Source organism: Grammomys surdaster, unplaced genomic scaffold (genome assembly GCF_004785775.1).
Source record: "Grammomys surdaster isolate TR1022 unplaced genomic scaffold, NIH_TR_1.0 200, whole genome shotgun sequence".
NCBI lineage: Eukaryota > Metazoa > Chordata > Mammalia > Rodentia > Muridae > Grammomys > Grammomys surdaster.
This window is the reverse complement of record NW_021604645.1, coordinates 254,020-276,862: the sequence shown is the minus strand read 5'-3', so window position 1 is coordinate 276,862 and position 22,843 is coordinate 254,020. Positions and strand designations below refer to the sequence as shown.

Below are 22,843 nucleotides of genomic sequence, written 5' to 3'. Positions count from 1 at the left end.
CTCTCTCTCTCTCTCTCTCTCTCTCTCTCTCTCTCTCTCTCTCTCTCCACAATACTAATTTATTTCATCTTTCTAAGAGTTTTATGAGTATCTCCAAAGCTTTCCAAAATACCCTGTACCTATAATTGTTCACAGCTTTATTGTATAGGTAATGGGGTGTTGGTTTTGATTATGATGGTTGTTTACTTTTTTGTTTGTTTTGCTGTGTTTTCTTAATTTCTTGATTTTATTCTTAGATTGCAAGAGTGATCTCTAGTGTAAAACATCTGTATAATTATACAAGATTCAAGGCCTCTTGCCGAGCCTTAATTTCTACAGACTATGGGAAATGTATTTAGCAAGACTTCTACAAATCTGACTGATCATTATTTAAAAGCAAAGTTGGGATTATCCTCAACAGCTTTCAGATAGTTGATCTCTAAACTACCAAGGAGCAGCGTGATCCTTGGGATTGTTCAGATGGGAAGGAAGGTCAAAAGTCCTTGTAGGAAACTGTAAGTAAAAGATGATATTCATGAGGTAGATGTACTTGACTACTGAAAACAATGCTTGCAATGATCTCATCTTGTGAATAATTGTCAGGTGTACTTATCTGTTCTCTAGCTTGTCCACAGAAAAGGGATAGTATCCTTCTGACCATGCATGATAGAGGCAACATGTAAATAACACCCTGTATTCTTCATGGATAAAATTAGGCTATGCTCTGCCCTCATACAAGGTCAGCCAGAAAATTTGCAGTATGGTCAATGGAATCATTTATTCCCCACATGAGGTTAAATGAGATTTATACCTGCCTTTCAATGGCTAGCTCCTCTTACAGTAAAAATAAAGACCCTTGACATTAGCAGAGCCATTTAACACTTTCAAAACACTTTTTAAATTTTTTTATTGAATATTTTATTCACATTTTAGATGTTATCCCCTTACCCCATTCTCCCCCTCTCCCAGGAACCCCCTATCCCATCCCCTCTCCTCCTGCTTCTATGAAGATATGCCCTCACCTACCCCCACTCCCACCTCCCCACTCACATTTCCCCTACACTCAGAGTCCAGCCTTAATAGGACAAAGGATCTCCTCTCCCACCTATGCTTGACAAGGCCATCCTCCCCTACATATACAGCTGGAGGCATGGGTCCCTCCCTATGTTTAGACCATGGGAGCTCTGGTTGGTTGATATTGTTGCTCTCCTCATGGGGCCACAAACCCTTTCAGCTCTTTCAGTCTTCCCCCAGGAGTGGTATACCTGGGTCCTCAGGTAATGCTATGTATAATTTTCTGAGGAACCACCAGACTGATTTCCAGAGTGGTTGTACTATCTTGCAATTCTACCAACAATGGAGGAGTGTTCCTCTTTCTCCACATCCTTGCCAGCATCTACTATCACCTGACTTTTTGATCTTACCCATTCTGAATGGTGTGAGGTGGAATCTCAGGGTTGTTTTGATTTGCATTTCCCTGATGACTAAGGATGCCGAACATTTATTTAGGTGCTTCTTGGCCATTCAAGTTTCCTCAATTTAGAAGTCTTTGTTTACCTCTGTACCCCATTTTTAATAGGGTTATTTGGTTGTCTGGAGACTAATTTCTTGAGTTCTTTGTATATATTGGATATTAGCCCTTTAATGGATATGGGATTGGTAAAGATCTTTTCCCAATCTGTTGGTTGTCTGTGTCCTTTGCCTTACAGAAACTTTGCAATTTTATGAGGTCCCATTTGTCAATTCTTGATCTTAGAGCATGAGCCATTGGTGTTCTTTCTGTTCAGGAACTTTCCCCTTGTTCCCAAATATTCAAGGTTCTTCTCCACCTACTCTTCTATTAGTTTCAGTGTATCTGGTTTTATGTGGAGGTCCTTTATCCACTTGGACTTGAGCTTTGTACAAGGAGATAAGAATGGATTGATTTGCATTGTTCTATATGTTGTCATCCAGTTGACCCAGGACTGTTTGTTGAAAATGCTGTCCTTTTTCCAATGGAGAGTTTTAGCTCCTTTGTCAAAGATCAAGTGACCATAGGTGTGTGCGATCATTTCTGGGTCTTCAATTCTATTCCATTGATCTTCCTGCCTGTCTCTACCAATACCATGCTGGTTTTATCACTATTGCTCTATAGTACAGCTTGAGGTCAGGGATGGTGATTCCTCCAGAAGTTATTTTATTGTTGAGAATAGCTTTTGCTATCCTGAGTTTTTTGTTATTCCGAATGAATTTGAGAATTTCTCTTTATAACTCTGTGAACAATTGAGTTGGGAGTTTAATGAGAATTGCATTGAATCTGTAGATTGCTTTTGGCAAGATGGCCATTTTTACTATATTAATCCTGCCAATCCATGAGCATGGGAGATCTTTCAATCGTCTGAGATCTTCTTCTTCAATTTCTGTCTTCAGAGACTTGAAGTTCTTGACATACAGATCTTTCACTTGCTTGGTTAAATTTACATCAAGGTATTTTATATTATTTGTGACTATTATAAAGGGTGTTATTTCCCTAATTTCTTTCTCAGTCTGTTTATCTTTTGAGTAGAGAAAGGCTACTGATTTCTTTGATTTGATTTTATAACCAGCCACTTTGCTGAAGTTTTTTTTTTTTTAATCAGGTTTAGGAGTTCTCTGGTGGAACTTTTGGAGTCACTTAGGTATACTATCATATCATCTTCAAATAGTGATATTTTAACTTCTTCCTTTCCCATTTGTAGCCCTTTGACTTCCATTTGTTGTCTGATTGCTCTGCCTAGGACTTCTAGTACTATATTGAATAGGTAGGGAGAGAGTGAGCAGCCTTGTCTAGTCCCTGATCTTAGTGGGATTGCTTCAAGTTTCTCTCCATTTAGTTTCATGCTGGCTACTGGTTTGCTGTATATTGCCTTTACTATGTTAGGTATGGGCCTTGAATTCCTGATCTTTCCAAGACTTGTACCATGAAGGGATGTTGAATTTTGTCAAATGCTTTCTCAGCATCTAGTGAGATGATCATGTGTTTTTTTCCTTTGAGTTTGTTTATATAGTAGATTATATTGATGGATTTCTGAATATTGAACCATGCCTGCATTCCTGGGATAAAACCTACTTGATCATGATGGATGATTGTTTTGATGTGGTCTTGGATTCGGTTTGCTAGAATTTTATTGAGTATTTTTGCATCGATGTTCATAAGGGAGATTGGTCTGAAGTTCTCTTTCTTTGTCGGGTCCTTGTGGGGTTTGGGTATGAGTGTAATTGTGGCTTCATAGAATGAATTGGGTAGTGTTCCTTCTGTTTCTATTTTGTGGAATAGTTTGAAGAGAATTGGAATTAGGTCTTCCTTGAAGGTCTGATAGATTCTATACTAAAACCATCTGGTCCTGGGTTTTTTTTTTTTTTTTTTTTTTTTTTGGTTGAGAGACTTTTAATGACTTCTGCTATTTCTTTGGGGTTATGGGACTATTTAAATGCTTTATTTTCTCCTAATTTAACTTTTGTACCTGGTATCTCTCTAGAAAATTGTCCATTTAATCAAGATTTCCCACTTTAGTTGAGTATAGGCCTTTGTAGTAGGATATGATGATTTTTTAAATTCCCACACTTTCTGTTGCTTTCTGTTGTTATGTCTCCCTTTTCCGTTCTGATTTTATTAATTTGAATACTGTCTCTGTGCTCTCTGGTTAGTCTGACTAAGCGTTTATCTATCTTGTTAACTTTCTCAAAGAACCAGCTCCAAGTTTTGTTGATATTTTGTATAGTAGTTCTGTTCACTGCTCTGAGTGGAGTGGCTCCTCTGGAACGGCCGAGGATACAGTGTCTTCACAGGAGCAAACCAGCTAGATGTCTGCTCCAGCAAAAAGGACCAAGCGAGGGGCAGAAGGGGAGTGGTATTCTGGAGGGGAAGGTTTGGGTGGCTGATGGGTCCTGAGAGCCCCAGGCTCCCAGTTGTAGCTCTGGGCGGGTAGTGGGAAGCGGTTCTTACCCACTGCTCTGAGTGTAGTGGCTCCTCTAGGCTGTCTCAGGATATGGTGTCTTCACGAAAACAGACCAACTAGGTGTCTGCCACAGCCAAAAGCTCAAAACACTTTCATTCAGATCATTCTACTTTTTTTCACTGACTAGTTGTAGGGAGTAGACATTTTTAGTCCCATCTGAATGATGAAATATATGAGACCCAGTGAGATACAATGGCATGTCCAAAGCATATTTAAAAATGGTTAAATTTTAACATGATGGATTCCAGTCATAGTGTATATTTTCACACAACTGTTTCTGAATTCAACAGTCAAACTTTGCCAAAACAATATATAAACTTCTCAAAAACTGCTAACTTGCAAATTTCTAGGGGAAAAATGATGATCTGGTTGTTAAGGATCAAAAAAGATTTTTACGGATATCATATACAGTCCAGTTTTTAACACAGACAAAGAATGTGGATAGATGAGGTAAACCAGCCTGAATTCAGACAAATCAGGGGAATGGGAAAATATGGAAGCAATCCAATTTTCCTAAGTGTGGGAAAGTGTTAGGAAATACTGTATTGAAAGAAAGTTGAGAACAAAAAATAAAAGTTCCCAAACAACACTACTCACATTGGAGGCTAGATAAAACATTTCTTTGCACAATTTGGCATTTAGTAGCACATCCAATAGATATCAATAACGTACTCTCCTTTGATTGTGAAAACAGAACAACAAAAAAAAAATGTTTCCGTGTATTACCAAGTGTTTTCAGTATGATAAAATCCCTGCCCAGCACCCAACACTATTAAAAAAAAAAACTCTTAAATAATTAGATTTTGGAAACTATTCACATTTTCAAGTAGCGATGTACCATGAATATCTCCAGGCTTACAGAAGACAAAGCTAGTCATAACATGGAGAATAAATTGAAAGAAGGGAATTACTAAAAAGAAAGAAAAATATAAAATGTATCAGTAGGATATGGCGGTGGCTTTTGGGTATGGTCCAGAAGTTGCTCCTATATGGGAAAGAACATTAACTTTAGAGATAAGTTAATACTCGGAGTGTGTTGTAAACTTTGCCAACAGTTTATTAGAAGTCACTTTAAATGCTATACTGCCCTTCCCACTTTTGATCTAGGGTTAGAAGGTGAAACATGATGATCTCAAAGTCTCATTCTACCTCCATTCTACACATCTAGGAGAATGCTGTGACTACATTCAACCACATCCATTGTGCTCCATTGTGAAAGTAATACTTATGAGGATCAAATGTGTATTACTTTGTTTTACTGTAAACTGTCTGACTTCACTACCTCCATTTAAGTTCAATACAGAGGCAAATCATAAATAGCTAAAATATAAAATATGTAATATATCTTATTTTTTATATTATAAATAAATAAATAGAAGTTACTAATTTGTTTGATCTCACACATGCAAATTGCTCAAGTGTATCAAAGTTAAAGGACAATTTGGAGAAACCACTTCTTTGTTTCCACTGTGTGGATCCCAGTGATCAAACTCGGGTAATAAGACTTAGCGATCACATTTATTCCTTGAGTCATCTAGCTAGCACATATAATGCACTTTAGAGGCATGTAACTGTATCTCTTTCAAATATATGATGTATTACATAGGAGAGGTACTGAAAGCATACTTCATTACAAGATGCTGCTACGATTTGCATAGGTTAACATACATTAACTATAGTATTAATTTTGGATTCTGCCAAGGATTTTTATTTATTTTTGCTATTATTTAAAAATTTTTTTTACTAGATTGTCCAAGTATTTGACAAAATATAATAATCAAACTTTTTTCCATCAACTCAAATGCTAATGAGAATATAATTAGTTTGTCAAATGTGGAGGTTAATATGGAGTTTCCTTAAAAGACTAAAAATAGAACTACTGTTTGACCTAGGAACACTACTCTTGAGTATATACTCAAAGGACTTGCATTAACGTTAAGTCTACTTTAAAATTATTTCTATACTACTTTTTCTTATCTTAGTAATCTTCATTCTTATTTTTAGTGTTAGGGTTATATTATATGCCATACAAATAAGTATGTGTTCTGTGGGAAATCTTTTCCTGCTAACCTGTTTCTCATGACGTTCTTTCTTACCCTATCTTCAGATTATCAGCAGGTCATCACTTTGATCAATAGGTCATACTTGAGACAGTTACTGAGGGACGTGCACACTTCATTGCACACGTACGCAGTGTACAGAGAATGGACCAGAGATGGCTATAATTAATTCATGGATAAGGCACCATGCCATTCAAAAAGTGAAGTAAACAGACGATAAAAATGAAGTTAGGTAGACAGGTAGCTATGGAGCTGCCTTGACAGACAGAAGACAAGTAGATAGAGACATCAGGAGGGAAGCATGTTGAGTGGATAGGGGTGGATTTCAAGAGAGGGAATGAGGGATAGATTTGATCAAAATAGATTATATACATGTATGAAATTCTCAAACAATAAAAATTAAAGATAAACAGTGGACCTACAAGTGTAAGACACACAGATGTTTGTTTTTGTATACATATAAGGCAGAGGGAAGCAACATAATTGTTAGTTATTTAGGAATTTGATATAGTTTACTTTCCTGAATCTGCTAAGTTACTGTACTGTTTTCCTTTCCTCAATTAGTGAACAGATAAATATGGAATTAATGGACATATCAGTTCATATTATTTAGAATGCTTTGATGACTAAAAGAGCAACTCTAAAGACAAGGTCCAATAATATCCTGAAAGTATAATTCATGGGTTTCAGCACTGAACACATTCCCTTTCAGTATAGATATCTTTGAGTAACTTTTATCATAGTTGTGCAATGTGTAAGACACCATCTGGAATTGTACATGTACTCTTGTATAAAGAATCAATGCGGATCAAGGGAAGAAATGTGAAATATAAACTACAGAAAGATGAAACAATATGTTCTAAGAAAATACTTGTTGAGAAAAAGAAGCTGTTAAGTACAGTGGGCTATTTTGCTTGAAATCTAACTCCTGTCTTTATTAAAATACAGGAAAGAAATTCTTCACAGAGTTAAGGAGGCCTAAGACTTGTCCTTTGTAGGTAAGAAAGGGAAATGTTGGTGTAAATATTAGGACTAAGGGTAAGAAGAGTGCAGTTCAGAGAAAAAAAAGATGACTAGTAGTTCTCTTTTCCTTTAGATCCTAGCAAAGTGATAGTAGGAAAAATGAACCTAGATGTTTAAGCACCATCTCCATTAAAATCATAAATATGAAACTGGGTTTCACCCATATACCTGGGTCTGCTGGCCCACACATTTATTCCCAGTATTACAAAGCAGAGACAGGCTGATCGCTGAGTTTGAGGCCAGCCTGATCTACAGAGTGAGTTCCAGGACAACAAGGGCTACATAGGAAAACCTGTCTCTAAAGTATCATTATAAAACCCATTATTTTGTATGCTGACCAGAAAAAGCCTAAGTAAAGAAGATTTATTTAAAACAAGCCTACCTTAATCTAGTCATGCTACTATGATTTAGACCATCACTAAGAAACCTTATATATACTGAGCACAATGCTTGCTACCCCAAAAGATTTTAGAGAAAACCAAGGTCTTTAGCCTCAGGGAATTCTGTGTCTGAAATGTGGGTCATGGTTGTGTAGTTCTGACATTCAATACAAAATTAAAGAAAATAAAAACAAAGCAAAACAAAAACAAACAACCAAAAACTAGTATTACTAGGGCACAGGGATTTATAAATCTGCTATATCTTAACATAATTAGGAAATAAATTACTGAAAGAAAGTTAATTTATATACAAACCAGTCTTTTCCTCTGTCTTTCCTGTATCAGTGTTAGAATTTAAACAAAAGCCTAGAAATACACATATTCAGAACTATGTGAATCCTCTTCCTGGGAAATGTGTTCCTTTTCTCTCTGGAACCAAGGCTTCAGCCTTTCCCTTCCTTCACAATGAGATTCCTGTGGAAAATATTAATGCTTTGGGATCTGTCTTTATCAACACTATTGTAGCCAAAGGGAGGAACACAAGTGTCTTTAGAATATCTCCTCTCCCATCAGTGTGGTCCCACCAGGACTTTTACGTCACTATCTGGACTCCTAATTACAGAGGTTATTTGGCATTTTTAACTGAAATATTTCTCCTGAAAGATTTGCCCATTTCTTCATGTATAGCTGCTTTCTGAGCCCACTTTGTAAGGGTATTTTGAATACCTATTAGGTGGCCACAAACACAAGGCAGAGAGCCAATCCATGCACACCTTGACCAGGTTCCAGCCCAAATACATGAGTAAAAAAAAGACTTCATTTTCTGAGTGGAGTATTTAAGGAAACTCATTTTGAGTGTCTGTTTAACTTGATAACTGTTTGAGGGAAAGCTTGCTTTTAATCAGGATTTTGAGTACTGACATTTAACAAAAGACAGTGAGGAGAATGGGCCAGGGTAAAAGAATGTTGAGTTTGCACTTGGCTCCTGTCAAATGGAGAGGTGGGTGTGACAGAGACAATCAGCTCTGAAAACAATTTTTTTCAAACTAGGTCAGCCGGATAGTCTACTTGTAGACTATTCTGACTGTGGGGCACAGGGCACAGACAGTACAAGATATGGTCCTGTCCCAAGGACACTTGTGAAAAGCTCTGAAGGTTTTACCCACAAGTATGAAAACAAAGCTAAATTCAATAAAACTAAATAAAAACTAATAAAGAGTTCTTAGTGACACCAAAATTCTTAGAGACAAAGATGACTGATTTTTTTTTTTAATCAGAGCTAATGAACAACTAGGAAAGAGACCTACACACAGTGTTTATTCAAATGAAGTGGCAAGTTTGTGGGGGGAAAAAAGCACAATAGCTCTATAAAAATTCAAACTAGAAACCTCACAAAATGCATATAAAAGAAAGTAGTGCTATAATTAATAAGTTGCCATATACGAAAAATTACAAGCATTGCTTTAGAGTAAAACTTTATTGTTTATAAAGAAAAGCAGAGAAGAAATACAGATTATAGGACTGGATCCAGAAGTTAGAGACAGATGTATTCCCTGTGGATTTGGGAGAGAACATTGGATGCAAGAAGAGCAAGATTATTGAACAGTCCCTTTGAGGCCTGAGTGGATAGATCAGTAATGAAGAATTTTAGCCAGCTCCACTGCATTAAACACCCCTTACTGCTTAACAGTTGTGCTATTCCTTGAGAAACTTTTAATGTATTTCAAATGAACATTAATTTTCAAGGGATAAATAACAATTTTATGGAAGTGTATAAAATTACACCTTTGAGTTTTCTTCTCATGCTTTCAAATAACTGGACATTGTTTTATGAAATTAGACAATAGTTTTCATCACAGAAGATATAAAGAATTAGTCAAATAAAAACTGACCTTCTCTCTGTCTTTTTGGATTTGTGGCCACAGGAAAAGAAAGAGTCTATGCACAGGGACCAATTCAAGGCAAACTCTAAAAACACATACAAAAAAGAAATGAAGATAACTCTCCAGTTGCCACTGCCTAGACTCAGGATATGGTTAATTTGCACAGGCACATAAACAGTGACATCCTTCCCCTGACTTCTTCAGATTTGACCCTACTATGAGGAAACTATTTCAAAGACAATCCAGATCATGACTATGTTTCTTTGTCCCCTTTCCTTTCTTCCTCTTTCCTCATCAAAATGTTGAATTCAGAAAGGGTGACATCAAATACTCTCTTCTAGACATGATGTTGCCCTTGTAACAATGAACTTATAGTAGCTGCAACAGCCCAGAGAGGGCTTGCACAAGACAGAGGCATCTCTGGGCATTCAATCATGGGTAGAGAAAATCCTCATGGAGCCCTGCTCTTCCTTGGGGAGTGACTGACGGCTGATACATTTTGGGGAATAGGGAGTGTTCTTTTCAGTGACGTCACCACTGATGACTCCAGCATGCTTCAGTAGCTAACTCCAGTCCCAAGTTCAAAGGGACAATCTCGGCTAAACCAAGTAGGTCACAAAGTAAAAGCAGAAGGACATGAAAGAGCAAGGAAGATTGGTGGAAAGGAGGAGTGAGCAGGAGTGGATTGAGATGACAATATAGCGAACACTTGTGATCAGAGAATATTATATCCATGTGTAAAAGAATACAATTACCATTTAAGAATGAATAAGTAAATACCTGTTTTTTTTTAAAAAAAAGTATGAATGAAAGAAGGAAATAGCATGAATTACAAGACACTGATTTACTACTCTTCCCTTGCCTGATGGATTTGTTGTAACTCACAAAACAAATTTAATTCAGAAAAAATAAAATAAATTAAAAAACACAGAATGAAGAAAATTGAGCTATTGAAAAGCAAGCACTATTGGAATGTGCTAATATCTTGGTAGTTCCTGTAAAGAAACAAGGACGAGAACTGACTTCTGAAACGTGTCCTGTCCTTTGATGTCTATACGTGTGCTATTGCACATGTACGCACATGTGCGCTCATGTGAGCATGTGTACAGGCAAGCATGCTCCCTTACACACACGAGAGAGAGAGAGAGAGAGAGAGAGAGAGAGAGAGAGAGAGAGAGAGAGAGAGAGAGAGATTAATATGAAATATAAGACCATTTAAAAGCATAACATGTATTGGTAAAAGGTAGCATAGAGGAGTGGTTAGGATCTGTGGCTCTAAAATCTTATTCTAAATATCAGCTATGTATGATATTTATGATCTTGAACAAATTGTTCAACCATTTTCTACATCTGTATGCTCATTTGTAAACTGGTGGCAACAATGCCTTTTTGTAAGAACCAAAATGAACAAAACCCACTAAGGGACCTGTTTGTTTATGTTTGTCATAAAAATCCTATGAAGCAGAGCATACCCAAACTGTCAATTCCCTGTGGCCATATGAAAGCATGATATAGAGAAAAGAAAGAGGTGACTGTATACTAGGAGAGATAGAAGTTCATTTCATGTTACATATGAAACCTCAACTTGATCTTGGTGTCTCCAGATTAAAGTAGGCATTTGTAAGAGGTGAAGAAATGCCAATTATATAGGTTACAAATCACAGCATTCTGAATAGTGAGACTACAGGTATTTGTGGTAAGGGGAAATTCAAAGTCCAAAAGAGCCATTAGAGAACTTTGCGAAATCAATAAAGTTACCAAAATATGATCAGCAATCTGTGGATAGCTTTATATTTCATTTTTCTCAACTGGACATTGAACTTCAATATTTCTATTTTCTAAAGGATAAAAGGATCTTTGTGGGATTATTTTAAGCATTAGTTTCTCAAAGATAGTCTGCAGAGAGCAAGCGAGATTCATCAAAGTGAATGGTACCTATGTTAAAACTTTGGCACATTTTATTTTTGTTTTTATTTTTGAAGGTTTTTGAAGGTTTCCATAGCCACAATTTAGATCATACCATCATGTCCAGAAAAAACACATCAGTGTTTTCTTCAGCCACCATGTAATCCCTGGATCAGTCTTCAGATGCACACTGAGACATGCAGAAGTTTTATTGATGCATTTCTCCTGCAAACTTGTATAGCAGGATTTGAGGAGCAAGTTGTTTGTAGGACCAGAAATTGTGATCTTATCAGTTTGGGATTCAAGACTACTTTTGATGATGCAGAGGGTAAACAGCGCAAAAAGATTTCTGTTTCCAATCAAATGTTTTCAAATGACAAAGAGAACTTCTTTCAGAAAAAGCAATGTTTATCTAGTGTTCTGTGTTTACTGCTTTCTATATAGGCTGACTCTGATAGAAACCTAGATTTCTAGGTCAATACAAGAAATTTTAGGAAGTAAAATCACTTTATTTCAAAACAAGTGAAGTCGTTTGTTCTTTTCTTCTACTTAGGACAATAGAGGAAATAATGTGCATTTCATTTTGAACTATTAATTTAGTCCAAATGAATTCTTTTGCAACCATACATCCTCTCAAATACAAAGACACGGAGAGGGGAGGGACTTGCTTAATTCAACTCTCATGACATCTCATTTTGCTGAGAATGAGTTGGACTTACTGACATAGTAAGTTAATATCCAAGGACTTTGTCTTTCCCCCTAGAGAGCTTTTCAAAATCCTTTTGTCAAGCTGAGATATGGAGAGCACTGGGTCAAGGAAAGCAGGCCATAAGCCAAGATCATCAGAGCCAATATAAGCAGCAAAGAGCCAGAGGCTAGAAAGGAACAAGGGTTCAAGGAAAAGTAGGTCCCATAGGCAGGAAGCCCACTCTGAAATAAACAGGCAGAGATTAGAGAACATAGAGGAACTGAGAGTCCAGAGACAGCCGGCCTGCAAAACCAAACACCATGGGCCATGGGATCGTGGAGCTAAAGCTAAGACCTATCCTAGGTACAGAGACTTACATCTCCATTCTGTTGTTCAAATAATCAGCAAGAGCTTTTTTTTAATTTTAAGGAGGGGACGAACTAGAAGTGAAATAGCTTACCCCACCTGTGAAAGTCTAAGATGCATCGTTATAGAACACTTGCTTAAAATGTTAGACTTGGAAGAACATTGAGAGAAATTCCTAGAATTTCTTAATTGACCCTATCACTTTTTAGAAGAAAACAATTGAAGCTTATTAGGAGAGAGTATTAATGAAACAAAACAAAATTAGCAACATGGTGAAGGCTGAAGCCACAAATTTAGTGTTCTGACACCACTGCCTTTCTCATGATATCCTTCTGTCTAGCCTCTGCCTAGAGCCTTCAGATGGCTGATATGGCTGAGAGTACTAGGATATTTACTAAGCCCATAAGTCTTTATACTGACTGGATGAAAGGTTAGAAAAAAATCAAAATTACAGGCATGGTGGGTAGTTAAAATGGAAGTTCTGGTCATTTACCCTAGAAAAATATAATAAGAAAAAATTTTATTGAGATTGAAACTATGTGGCAATTCATCAAGACAATTCCTGTTAACGCTAAACACCTCATCCTCTACCAAGCATCATATCACTTGTCACACTGAACCAGCTGAGAACCAAAGCCAAGCCATCATGCATAACTGTGAAAACTGTTCTTTTTTGCCTTAAGTTGAAACTATGCTGGGCTACATCCCTGCATATAGGCAAGTAATGTTTGCCTTGTTCTTTGTCATCCTCAAAAATGAGCTCTTGAATACACACACACACACAGAGAGAGAGAGAGAGAGAGAGAGAGAGAGAGAGAGAGAGAGAGAGACAGACAGACAGACAGACAGACAGACACAGAGACAGAGAGACATATTAAGGTGCTCACCATGTGCTCTATACTCTGTATCCTTTCCCCCTCCCATCTCTTTGTCTAGCTCCCAATCTCTGTCTCTGTCTCTGTCTCTGTCTCTCTCTCTCTCTCATTAATAATTATTCTTATTTAAATTATCAATGTATTTTTCCAAATCTTCTTCATTCCCAGGTCAATTAAAGTTAGTATTTACTTTCCTTCATCATTAAATGTTACTGTTTCCAGGGCAGTGAACACCATGTTTCTGAAGTTTCCACCATCTTGGGCAATAAGCTGATATGCCTCACTGTCTCATTAACTTTCCATCTTATTAGAAGAAGTGCATGGTTCTTCTTTAGCTATGCTAACTATCAATCCAAAATGTAACTCACTGCTTTCAGCTTCTAACTTAAATTTAGAGAATTTTGAGTAAAGGGCTCCTCTTTGAGAGAGAATGGGCTTTAGAAAAAGGCTGCATAAGATCACTGTGGTTGTTGGAAGCTTCTTTCTTCTCTAGATGCATACTAATTGGAAGGCACCTCTGTCTCTAGTCCATTAAACACTACTACATATTAAAACAAATGAATTATATAGCCGGGCAGTGGTGGCGCACGCTTTTAATCCCAGCACTTGGGAGGCAGAGACAGGCGGATTTCTGAGTTCGAGGCCAGCCAGGTCTACAGAGTGAGTTCCTACACAAGAGAAACCCTGTCTCAAAAAAACAAAAAAACAAAAACAAAAAAAACCAACAAAAAAAAACAGAAAACAAAAAACAAAAAACAAAAAAAAAAACCAAATGAATTATAAATGATAGATTTTTTTCTTCTGGTCTAAACTTAGAACTCTACAGTAAAGCCAGTCAATTTCTTTCTGGCCTTGTTTGTAAACCTTAATAACCCATTCAGTTGATTTGAGACTGGAATCTCAGAGTAAGCAAAGATATAGCCATTTTCACCAGTGTAATTTTTGGTTCTAAGTAGTTATTTAACCTGTGGGATGACTGGTAGAAAAATCTAAAGAAAGGAATAAAAAGTCAACATAAGGAAAGGAATAAAATATGGTGGTAGTGGTGTGTGTGTTTGTGCATGCACTCAAACGGGAGTGGTGCAGAGGCACAGGAGCATGCGCTCACATGCACATTCACAGGCATACATGCTCAAAGGTAGGGAAAGAAATGAAATTTTATTATCAAAAGAGGACATTGTGTATTTCCCTTCATTTCTGCAAGGAAGCCCTCATAAATGCTTATACTATCTTGGAATCCGTTTTCATTTCTTAAATTTAATGTACTATTGGTTTAACTTTTCTTGCTCTTCTGGGACCAGAATCCAGGCCCTTGCACATGATAAGCAGGAATTTTCAAACTGAGTTATATCTGCAACCAGTATTTGCCTTGTTAATTACCGTGGAAAGATGGCATGAACTGTAGGATACTTTAAATGAGACATTCCCCCTTTACAAATTATAAGTCTGCCCTTAATCTCCCCATGAAGAAAAACAGACTTGATTACATAGAGAAAGTGACATTTTTACTAACAAAATTCTTAAATATACCTTACAGCCTAAGGTATTATTCCTCCGTGCTCTGTGTGTCCTGTCACTAACTGATTAGACCGCAGTGTGTAGTTCAGGATACTCTCCCCAGTGCACATAAGAGATGTGTGCTCTGACTGTGAATTCCCTTCTTGGGAAATGAATAAACCTCTTGAAATGGACAAACTTGCATTCATAAAGCCCAGTGGGAAATTGACAAGCTTTTATGTTGACATCATGACTCCCCTCTCCTCTTTTCATCTTATCTCGTAAAAGCCAAATCTAAGTGTGATCCCAGAGAAGAAAGGATGATCTCTGTTTATGGTAGCAGTAAGACGAAGAGGAGTTTGTTTAACAACTTCCTGAGAATGAAATAAATAAAATTAACGTCATTCTGGCTGATGTTACACAATTTACACATTCCTATGGTATCTATTTAGACACAAACGCAATGTCGTAGGTTTAATTGGTATGCTAAAGGCAAAGATCCTATTGTAGCCACTGAAAAATCCTACTTTACAAGTTTATGTGTATTTCAAGCTTCAAAGCACGTAAGGCAATTGTGAAGTTTTAGGAAAGAAAAGATAATTCAAAACCAAAGAAGGGGAACAGCTCCAGTAGACATCACAACCAGATGTGGGCCTAAAGAGTCTCAGTTCTACACATGATATTTTTAAAAGTGTGGATCTAGATGCTCAGATATCTTTCAATGCTGGAAAATCCATAAACTACAGACTGTACTAGAAAAAATCTCCTCATTGTTTCAAAAAATTCACACTGAACATAGGACCATAACAATGAACTGACAGATACATTTAAGAGATATTGGGTCTGGAAAGCCTATAGCCTAGCATGCGGATGAAATTAAGATTCATACAGTGCATATGTGAACAACTCTGAGGAAAAAAGTAAAAACAGAAAAGAAAAAAAAAACCCAAGCAAGTGAAATAAAAAGAGGTAAGATGGAAAGTGCTCTGCGGGGATTCCTTTAGAGTTCTCAGTTCTTAAGGTGCTCACCAAAAATTAAAAATTAAAAAAAAACACATATAAATACACAGCTGTAAAATTAGAACACTTACAAAAACTGCTAGCCACTATGAGTATGCTTCCATTCACATGTATGAGAAAAGATCCAGTCCATGAAGTAGGGATAATAGAACAATCTGGGGGGCAATAAAAAGAGCTCGAACGGTGTTTAAAGATAAAAACAAAGAATGTAGAAATATGTGGTCAGAAAAGATCACTGATGGTTGCCTATATAAAAGTTGTCCAGACATTGGGGACACTAATACTAAAGATCAAGTTGTGCCCTTGAGAAAGTCTTAGAAAGTCCCCTGTAGCAGATAAATATCCTGCTACATAGTCCTTGGTAGAGGAAGATATTCAGATGTGTGGAAAATAGAATGTCTTTTCTGTTTTCACCCTTGCTTGCAGTTTTTTCATATCTGCTAAGTCAATCTTAGGATTTTTAAAAGCTCTTCGAATAATTATATGGATTTGAAAAGCAAAATAGTGTCTCTTATCCACGTCATTGAAGCATGTCATTCACACAACTGAAAACTATGTGGTGCTCTAAAAATTGTCTTATTTTCTTTTTTGAAATTAACTTTTATTAGATATTTTATTTACATTTCAGATGTTATCCCCTTTCCACATTTCCTCCCTACCCAGAAACCCCCATACCATACCCCCTTCTCCTGCTTCTATGAGGATGTGCCCCTACCACTGTTTCATTAATATCAATGAAGATATAGACCAGTACTCATATGTATTATTCATTAGTTTTTCATTGCAGAAAGAGATTCTGTAAATAACAATTCGCCAAAGAAATGAAAGTGCTCTGTGAGAATCTACTGACTATACAAGACTCACAAAAAATATTACATGTATTCTTGTCATTATGTGTCAATTGTGTTTTCCATCTTTTATTATCAGTAAAGTATATAATAAATATATGTGCTACATGAGTATTTGTTTCTAACACACTGATTGTTAAATATATATAAGCAAACTGCTGATGTGTATCTTTGTTATTCTGAACAATTTGTAATAATAAGGTATTGACACCATCATTTTCCCACTGCTATACTTTTCTTTCTACCTACTTACAAACACCTACCCCTTCATACCTCACAGACACAGAAACCCTGCCTACTGACCACTACAGTCATCACAAACTTCATGGTATTTTAATTTCCTTATGTCACAATCACATTTGAAATCCCCAAGCTTCCATCATTATCTTGAGTACATCTGTTTCAAGATAAAAGTCCAGTAAAGTAATAGTTGCAAAAATTGTAAAGCTAGTTATGATTTCAAGATTTCCAAAATCTCAAGGCAACCTTTCAAATGTTGATTTTTTTTCTTTTAGAGAGTTCTTTGAGAAACAAAATTGAAGCAATGCTAATGCAAAAGAGAATAGAGCTACTCCATGTACCCCACTTTCAAAAAACAAAACTACACAACAACAACAAAAACAAAAACAATAAACCCACTTAACTTATTACTTAATACTGACAAAGTTCATTGTATATGATAGACTTCTGAATGATCAGATGCAAATGTGAATTGGCTATTTCTACTAAGTAGACACAGAGTTAAAGAATGACTTTCAAACTCTCTGGAGATAAAACAATACAGTAGCTAACAGATGCTACTCCTAGCTATGATTTGGCATATAGGGTGGATATCACAGATACCTTGAGAAATTCCTTTTAAAATTAATTTCCCATCAATCCCGTGAGCCTTCTCAGGCTTCTTGGAAGAGGAGTATCTCCTCTTTAGCACATACTAAACATAGCTATTTGATAAAAGATCCCTAGGGAACTCTACTTCGAATGTGGCAGATGATGACTGAACAGTTTAACTGTTTGAGGCCATCAACATAGGATTAAGAATATTTACCAAGCACTGTACAAAATAAACTTCTAAAATATCTAGCTCTTGTGTTTATTTAACCAGGATCTTTCTGATGGGAAGAGAAGAATTACAAGATAAATTGCTAGTACTTTGGATGCAGTGTCAAGGGAAAGGGCAGACACTGTAATTTTTGCTGAACCACTTCAAGGAGCCCCCTATTTGCACACTGTGATAATTTTTTTCATTAAAATCTTGACAGTAATGGGTACCTACACATGTTTTTAAAGACATTTTAAAATATTTTTTCAACCTAACCCAAAAGAAAAGTAACCAATATTTATATTTATAATTTTGTATGCTGGAAGTTTCTGGGATTAGAATCTCTTAGAATAAGGTTTATCGCAATCTGTTTATTGTTCTGTGATCTGTTTACTGTTCCTTAGATACCATCAATGTCATGAAGAAAGACAGTAAGTTATAGGAAAATGAAAGTCTGTTGAGGTTTAGAAAACTTAGAATCTTTTTAGGTGAATCATATATTTTCTAAATACTAGAAAAATTTACAAGAAAAATGTTGAAAATATATTGTCCTACAGATGCTCATAAATAGAAAAATACAAGATTGACATGATCAAAATGAAAGTATCTCTGTCTCAAGAGCATTTCGGACTCCTCCTGAAATTTAATTTCTTCATGGATGATCAAGTCTCAGAAAGCAAAAAAACACTGAGCTCAATTCTGATGATGTATCTGAGTTCATGAAGTACTTTCATATGCATTTGTCTTTTTTGAGGCCTTCAAAATTATTACTATCTTCTGATCTCATTGCATGCAAATGAAATTATTTAACATAAAGTTAGGTTATCAGCTCACAGGCAAAGGTCATGACTGATCTAAGCATAAGAGTTAAATTTCTTGAATTTTAATCCAATGTACTTTGTATAATGCATACTTTTACATAACTTCATATGAACATGTGTCAATCATATTGTGCAGATTATTGACCTTAACTGAATGGATAACTACAGAAGACTCCAAAGGTCCAGGACCTGAAATTTGAGATGGGATATGTTAATATTTCAATAAAATCAATACTTGTCAATATATCTATTTTGGGGCCTAAGCCCAACCTATCTCCAGGCGTTCATGTCTTTTACTCCACTATGTCTTCATATGGACTCCAGCACTTACTTAGTTGCTCATTTCTGAAAATGATCCTCAAAGAAAGCCATTTTCTAGCTATGGTAATAAAAGATAGTTGGATCCAGAATGTAGTAGTTAATATAACATGAAAGTTATGGAAACATTTTAGGGAGAATGTTAACTTTATATGGAAGAGATTGAGGACGGAATCTTCCACAATGAAATTATTCTGAAGTGGTTATGTCTAATGCTCTAAACAATGGCAAAATATATTCTATAGAGAAAATTTTATTTTAAGATATAATTATGAACTGAGGGATTCATGTGTCAAATGTCAGTATTGTGTTGCCTACATCATTCTTCCCATATCTGTTTACTTTGCAAGAAAAAAAACACATAAAATTAATTATAGGAATGTTATAAATACCTGTTTATAGGATGAGAAATTTAAAACTAAAATGTACTTAACAAGGTACTAAAACCTTTCCTAGAATTATTTAAGCACTGTAAGCAATATAAAAAATACAGAATATATGGCAAGACTGAGTTTTGCTTGTAGATATATCCTATACTTATATTTGGATTTGGTTGTTTTATTTAATTTAATTTTTTTTACTTACTCATTTTACATCCAGTTCACTGCCTCCTTCCCAGTCAGCCTCTCCCACAATACTTCCTTCAGCCGCCTCTCCCTTTCTGCTCTTAGTGGATAGGCCCTCCCTCTGGGTATCTCCTCTCCCTCGAACCTGGTACTTAAGTCTCTGCAGAGTTAGGCTCTTCCTCTCCCACTGAGGCTAGACAAGGCAGCTCAGTTAGTAGAACATATGGATAGACCCACTCCAGTTGTTTGGGACACACATGAAGGCTAAGCAGCACATCTGCTACGTATGAATGAGGAGGCATAGGTCAAAGTCCCTGTATGTTTTTGTGGTTGGTGGTTCAGACTCTGAGAGCCCTAAGAGTCTAGGTTAGTTGACTCTGTTGGTCTTCCTGTGGAGTTCCTATTATCTTTGGGGCACACAATCTTTCTTTGTATTCTTCCATAAGAGCCCCCAAGCTCTATCCACTGTACGTCTGGGTGTCTGGGTTTATCTGAGTCAGCTGCTGGGTGGAGTCTCTCAGAGAACATGGTACAGTTTGTAAGTATAACAGAGTATCATTAATAAGGTTAGGGATTGGTACTTGCCCATGGGATGGGTCTCAAGTTAGTTATTGGTTGGCCATTCCCTCAGTCTCTGCTCCATCCTCTGTGCCTGAATTTCTTATAAAACAGAATGGATTTTAGGTTAAAAGTTTTAAGGGTGGGTTGGTGTTTCTGTTGCTCCACTGGAGTTTCTGTATGGGTACAGGAGTTGCACTATTCAAGTTCTGTTCCCCAGTGTAGTGAGTCACAGCTAAGGACACCCCAATTAATTCTTGGTCACCTTCCTTATATTTGTAATTCAAATTTTGAATTTTAATTTATAAGTTAAGATTCTCCAGAGTTGCATAATCAATGTGATGATAGATAATTTATTAAGAGGATTAATGCATTTGATTACAGAAATTGAGACAGACCACAGCAAGCTTTTGCAAGATAAAACAAACAAGCAAACAAACAAAAACCAAGACAGTAGCAAGTCTTAAAAATTAGAATTAGGGAAGCTTGCAGTATAGCTATTAGTGCAGAAGCTGAAGATGCAAGAGCTCATGAGTATGTAGGTGGCTATTCCAAGAGCAAGTGATCTTCAGTCCCAGTATTTATAACCAGGGAAAAAAGAGTGTCTAGAGTCTAGGAGAGAGAGCATGAATTTTCCAGTAGTGACTGTTTTCCATTAATGAGTGTTGTGTCAGGTCAAGTAATGGACAAATCCATTTAGCTAAGGAAAAATTTATTTAGGCTTATGCTTTTATAAAGTTTAGTTCCTGGTAGCTTGATATAATTCACTTGGGAAGAAGCAGTGGTGACAGAAGTCCTCCAATGAAAATGGCCTTCTTTTGTTTATTGTTGGGTAGAAAATAAATAGAAGGGATTTCACAAAAGGGAAAGGGTGTCCTAGAGCTCAAAGGCCTAGCACCAAGAACCTTATTCCCATAGGCTTTACCACTCACCTTTCACCAAACTCCACAATTATAATCATAATACTAATCCAGACAGGGTTCAAGTGATCCTTTCAGAGCTCTTATAATCTAGTTTTCACTCACTGGGAACATAGGCAGAGGTTTGCTTAACTAATCCCTGAGATATTTCTTAGTCTGATTATGTTGATAACCAAGATTAACCATCACTGGGCTAGGGAGATGGCTCAGTGAATAAATTGCTTAACTATACAAGCAAGAGGGCCTGTGTTCACATCCCTTCCATCGATAGAAAAACCTGGGCAGGCATCATGTCCCAATTTTAATCCTGGTGTTGACAGTTAGTGACAAGCAGGGTCCAGGGACTCACTTGCCATCTGAAAGGAAACACTTCAGAGGAGACTCTGTCTCAAAAATTTAGAAAGGAATAGAAGAAGCCACCTGACATTGACCTTTGACCTTCATGTTTGAGCACACACAAACACTCACACATATACATATCCAGACATAAGTGTATACCTTTCCATAAACCAGAGGTGGGGAAAGGCAAGAAAAAGCAAAGATTTATAGTCACACTCTTGCTTTTTAATTCTACCTGTGCACTCACCGGGGTGTACAATTCCAACTCAGTCCTTCACTTTGGAAAATGTCTCATGAATGTTACCAGAAATAATGATTATCAACTACTGAGGTATTCCTTAGTCCTTTCAAGTCAACACCAAAATTTAACAATCATTCTGTGTCATTTTTCTTAAAATAGATTATAATAGGAAGAAACAACCTAAAGTATATGCAATCTTAATAGTGAGTAGTCGATTGTTGATGTGCTTTCACAGTTATCAAGAATTAACTTATGTTCTTAAATAATTTTAATTTTAAATGCAAGCCCATGCAAGGAATACTCTCAAAAAGGAAAAAATAATTAGGTGTCATTTTCATTATTTCATTTCAGTTCTTGAGAGAGGTACAGTATCATTAAAATGCTATAAAGTAATAATTTATTTACTTTTTCAGTTTTTATATTAGCTTGAATTCTATATAATTTCCCCAAAGCCCTCAAAATAACTTTTTTCTCACATGCAAGAATTGTTGGAAAATAGGCCACCTCTGAGTTTTCCTATGTATGCTAACTGACCATCCTTGTCTCTCAATAACAAAGGAAAGACACTTTCTCATTTATAATTTTTTTCTCTTTCTCAGGTAAACCTCTGAACATCCCTTGCAAAGCTTTCTTTGGATTCAGTGGGGAGTCAGGACCCATGATCTACTGGATGAAAGGCGAGAAGTTTATTGAAGAACTGGCAGGTCACATTAGAGAAGGTGAAATAAGGTACAGGAGTCCATCTGTTGATTTTTCTTTGCTGTCTTTGTAATTGTTCAGAAAATCATGCTCATCACAACTGCCAACCATTCTATTCTCTAAGATCTGATATGTTGAAATGACCAAGAGTGATACCTTCTTTTAAAATGTACATTTTCAAAAAAATGCTTATTTGCAAGTGTCTAATAGTCTTTTCTGAGCTTCTTGGAGGATGCCATCAAAATATAATGATCCGCTCAAAGCTGTTGAAGCCGATTTCCGCATGTTTCCACTATGCACCAGTAATTAGCAGGGCTTTAAACTTCGCAGGTGACATCTCAGTTTTCTGGGCTAATCTCTATTCACTACTTGGGGATCAAACAACCTTTGTATGTCATAACTGTAAAGCTGTAGTGGTGGTAGAAATCTGATACTTTGCCAAAATGACTGTTGACTCTTGTTAATGTTTATTTATCTTCTGAGAGAGACTGAACTTTCCGTGTAGCACCTCCTTCAATGTTTCTCACTTTCCTCTTATTGTAATACCATCTTCGTGTGTGGCTATCAGTTCAATTCATTTGCTTTATGTTTTTATACTCATCATATCTTTTATTATGTTTTTGAGATTATAATATAATTACATCATTTCCCCTTCTCTTTCCTACATCCAAATGTTCCTGAAACCTCTTCTTGCTGTCTTTCAAATCTGTGGCCTCTATTTTTCAATAATTGTTCATAGATAGATAGATAGATAGATAGATAGATAGATAGATAGAGGCAGAGAGAGAGAGAGAGAGAGAGAGAGAGAGAGAGAGAGAGAGAGAGAGAGAGAGAGAGA

General features: G+C 36.4%; 1 protein-coding gene across 1 annotated transcript in view; it reads left to right on the top strand.

Annotated features, from left to right (window-relative positions):
- The window catches only part of Il1rapl2 (interleukin 1 receptor accessory protein like 2), a 1,099,213-nt gene that overhangs the window by 1,023,280 nt on the left and 53,090 nt on the right, over window positions 1-22,843 (top strand). The window contains exon 7 of the mRNA XM_028770319.1: window positions 21,906-22,035. Within this exon, the coding sequence (XP_028626152.1) occupies window positions 21,906-22,035 (130 nt within the window). The remainder of the gene's footprint in view (window positions 1-21,905; window positions 22,036-22,843) is intronic.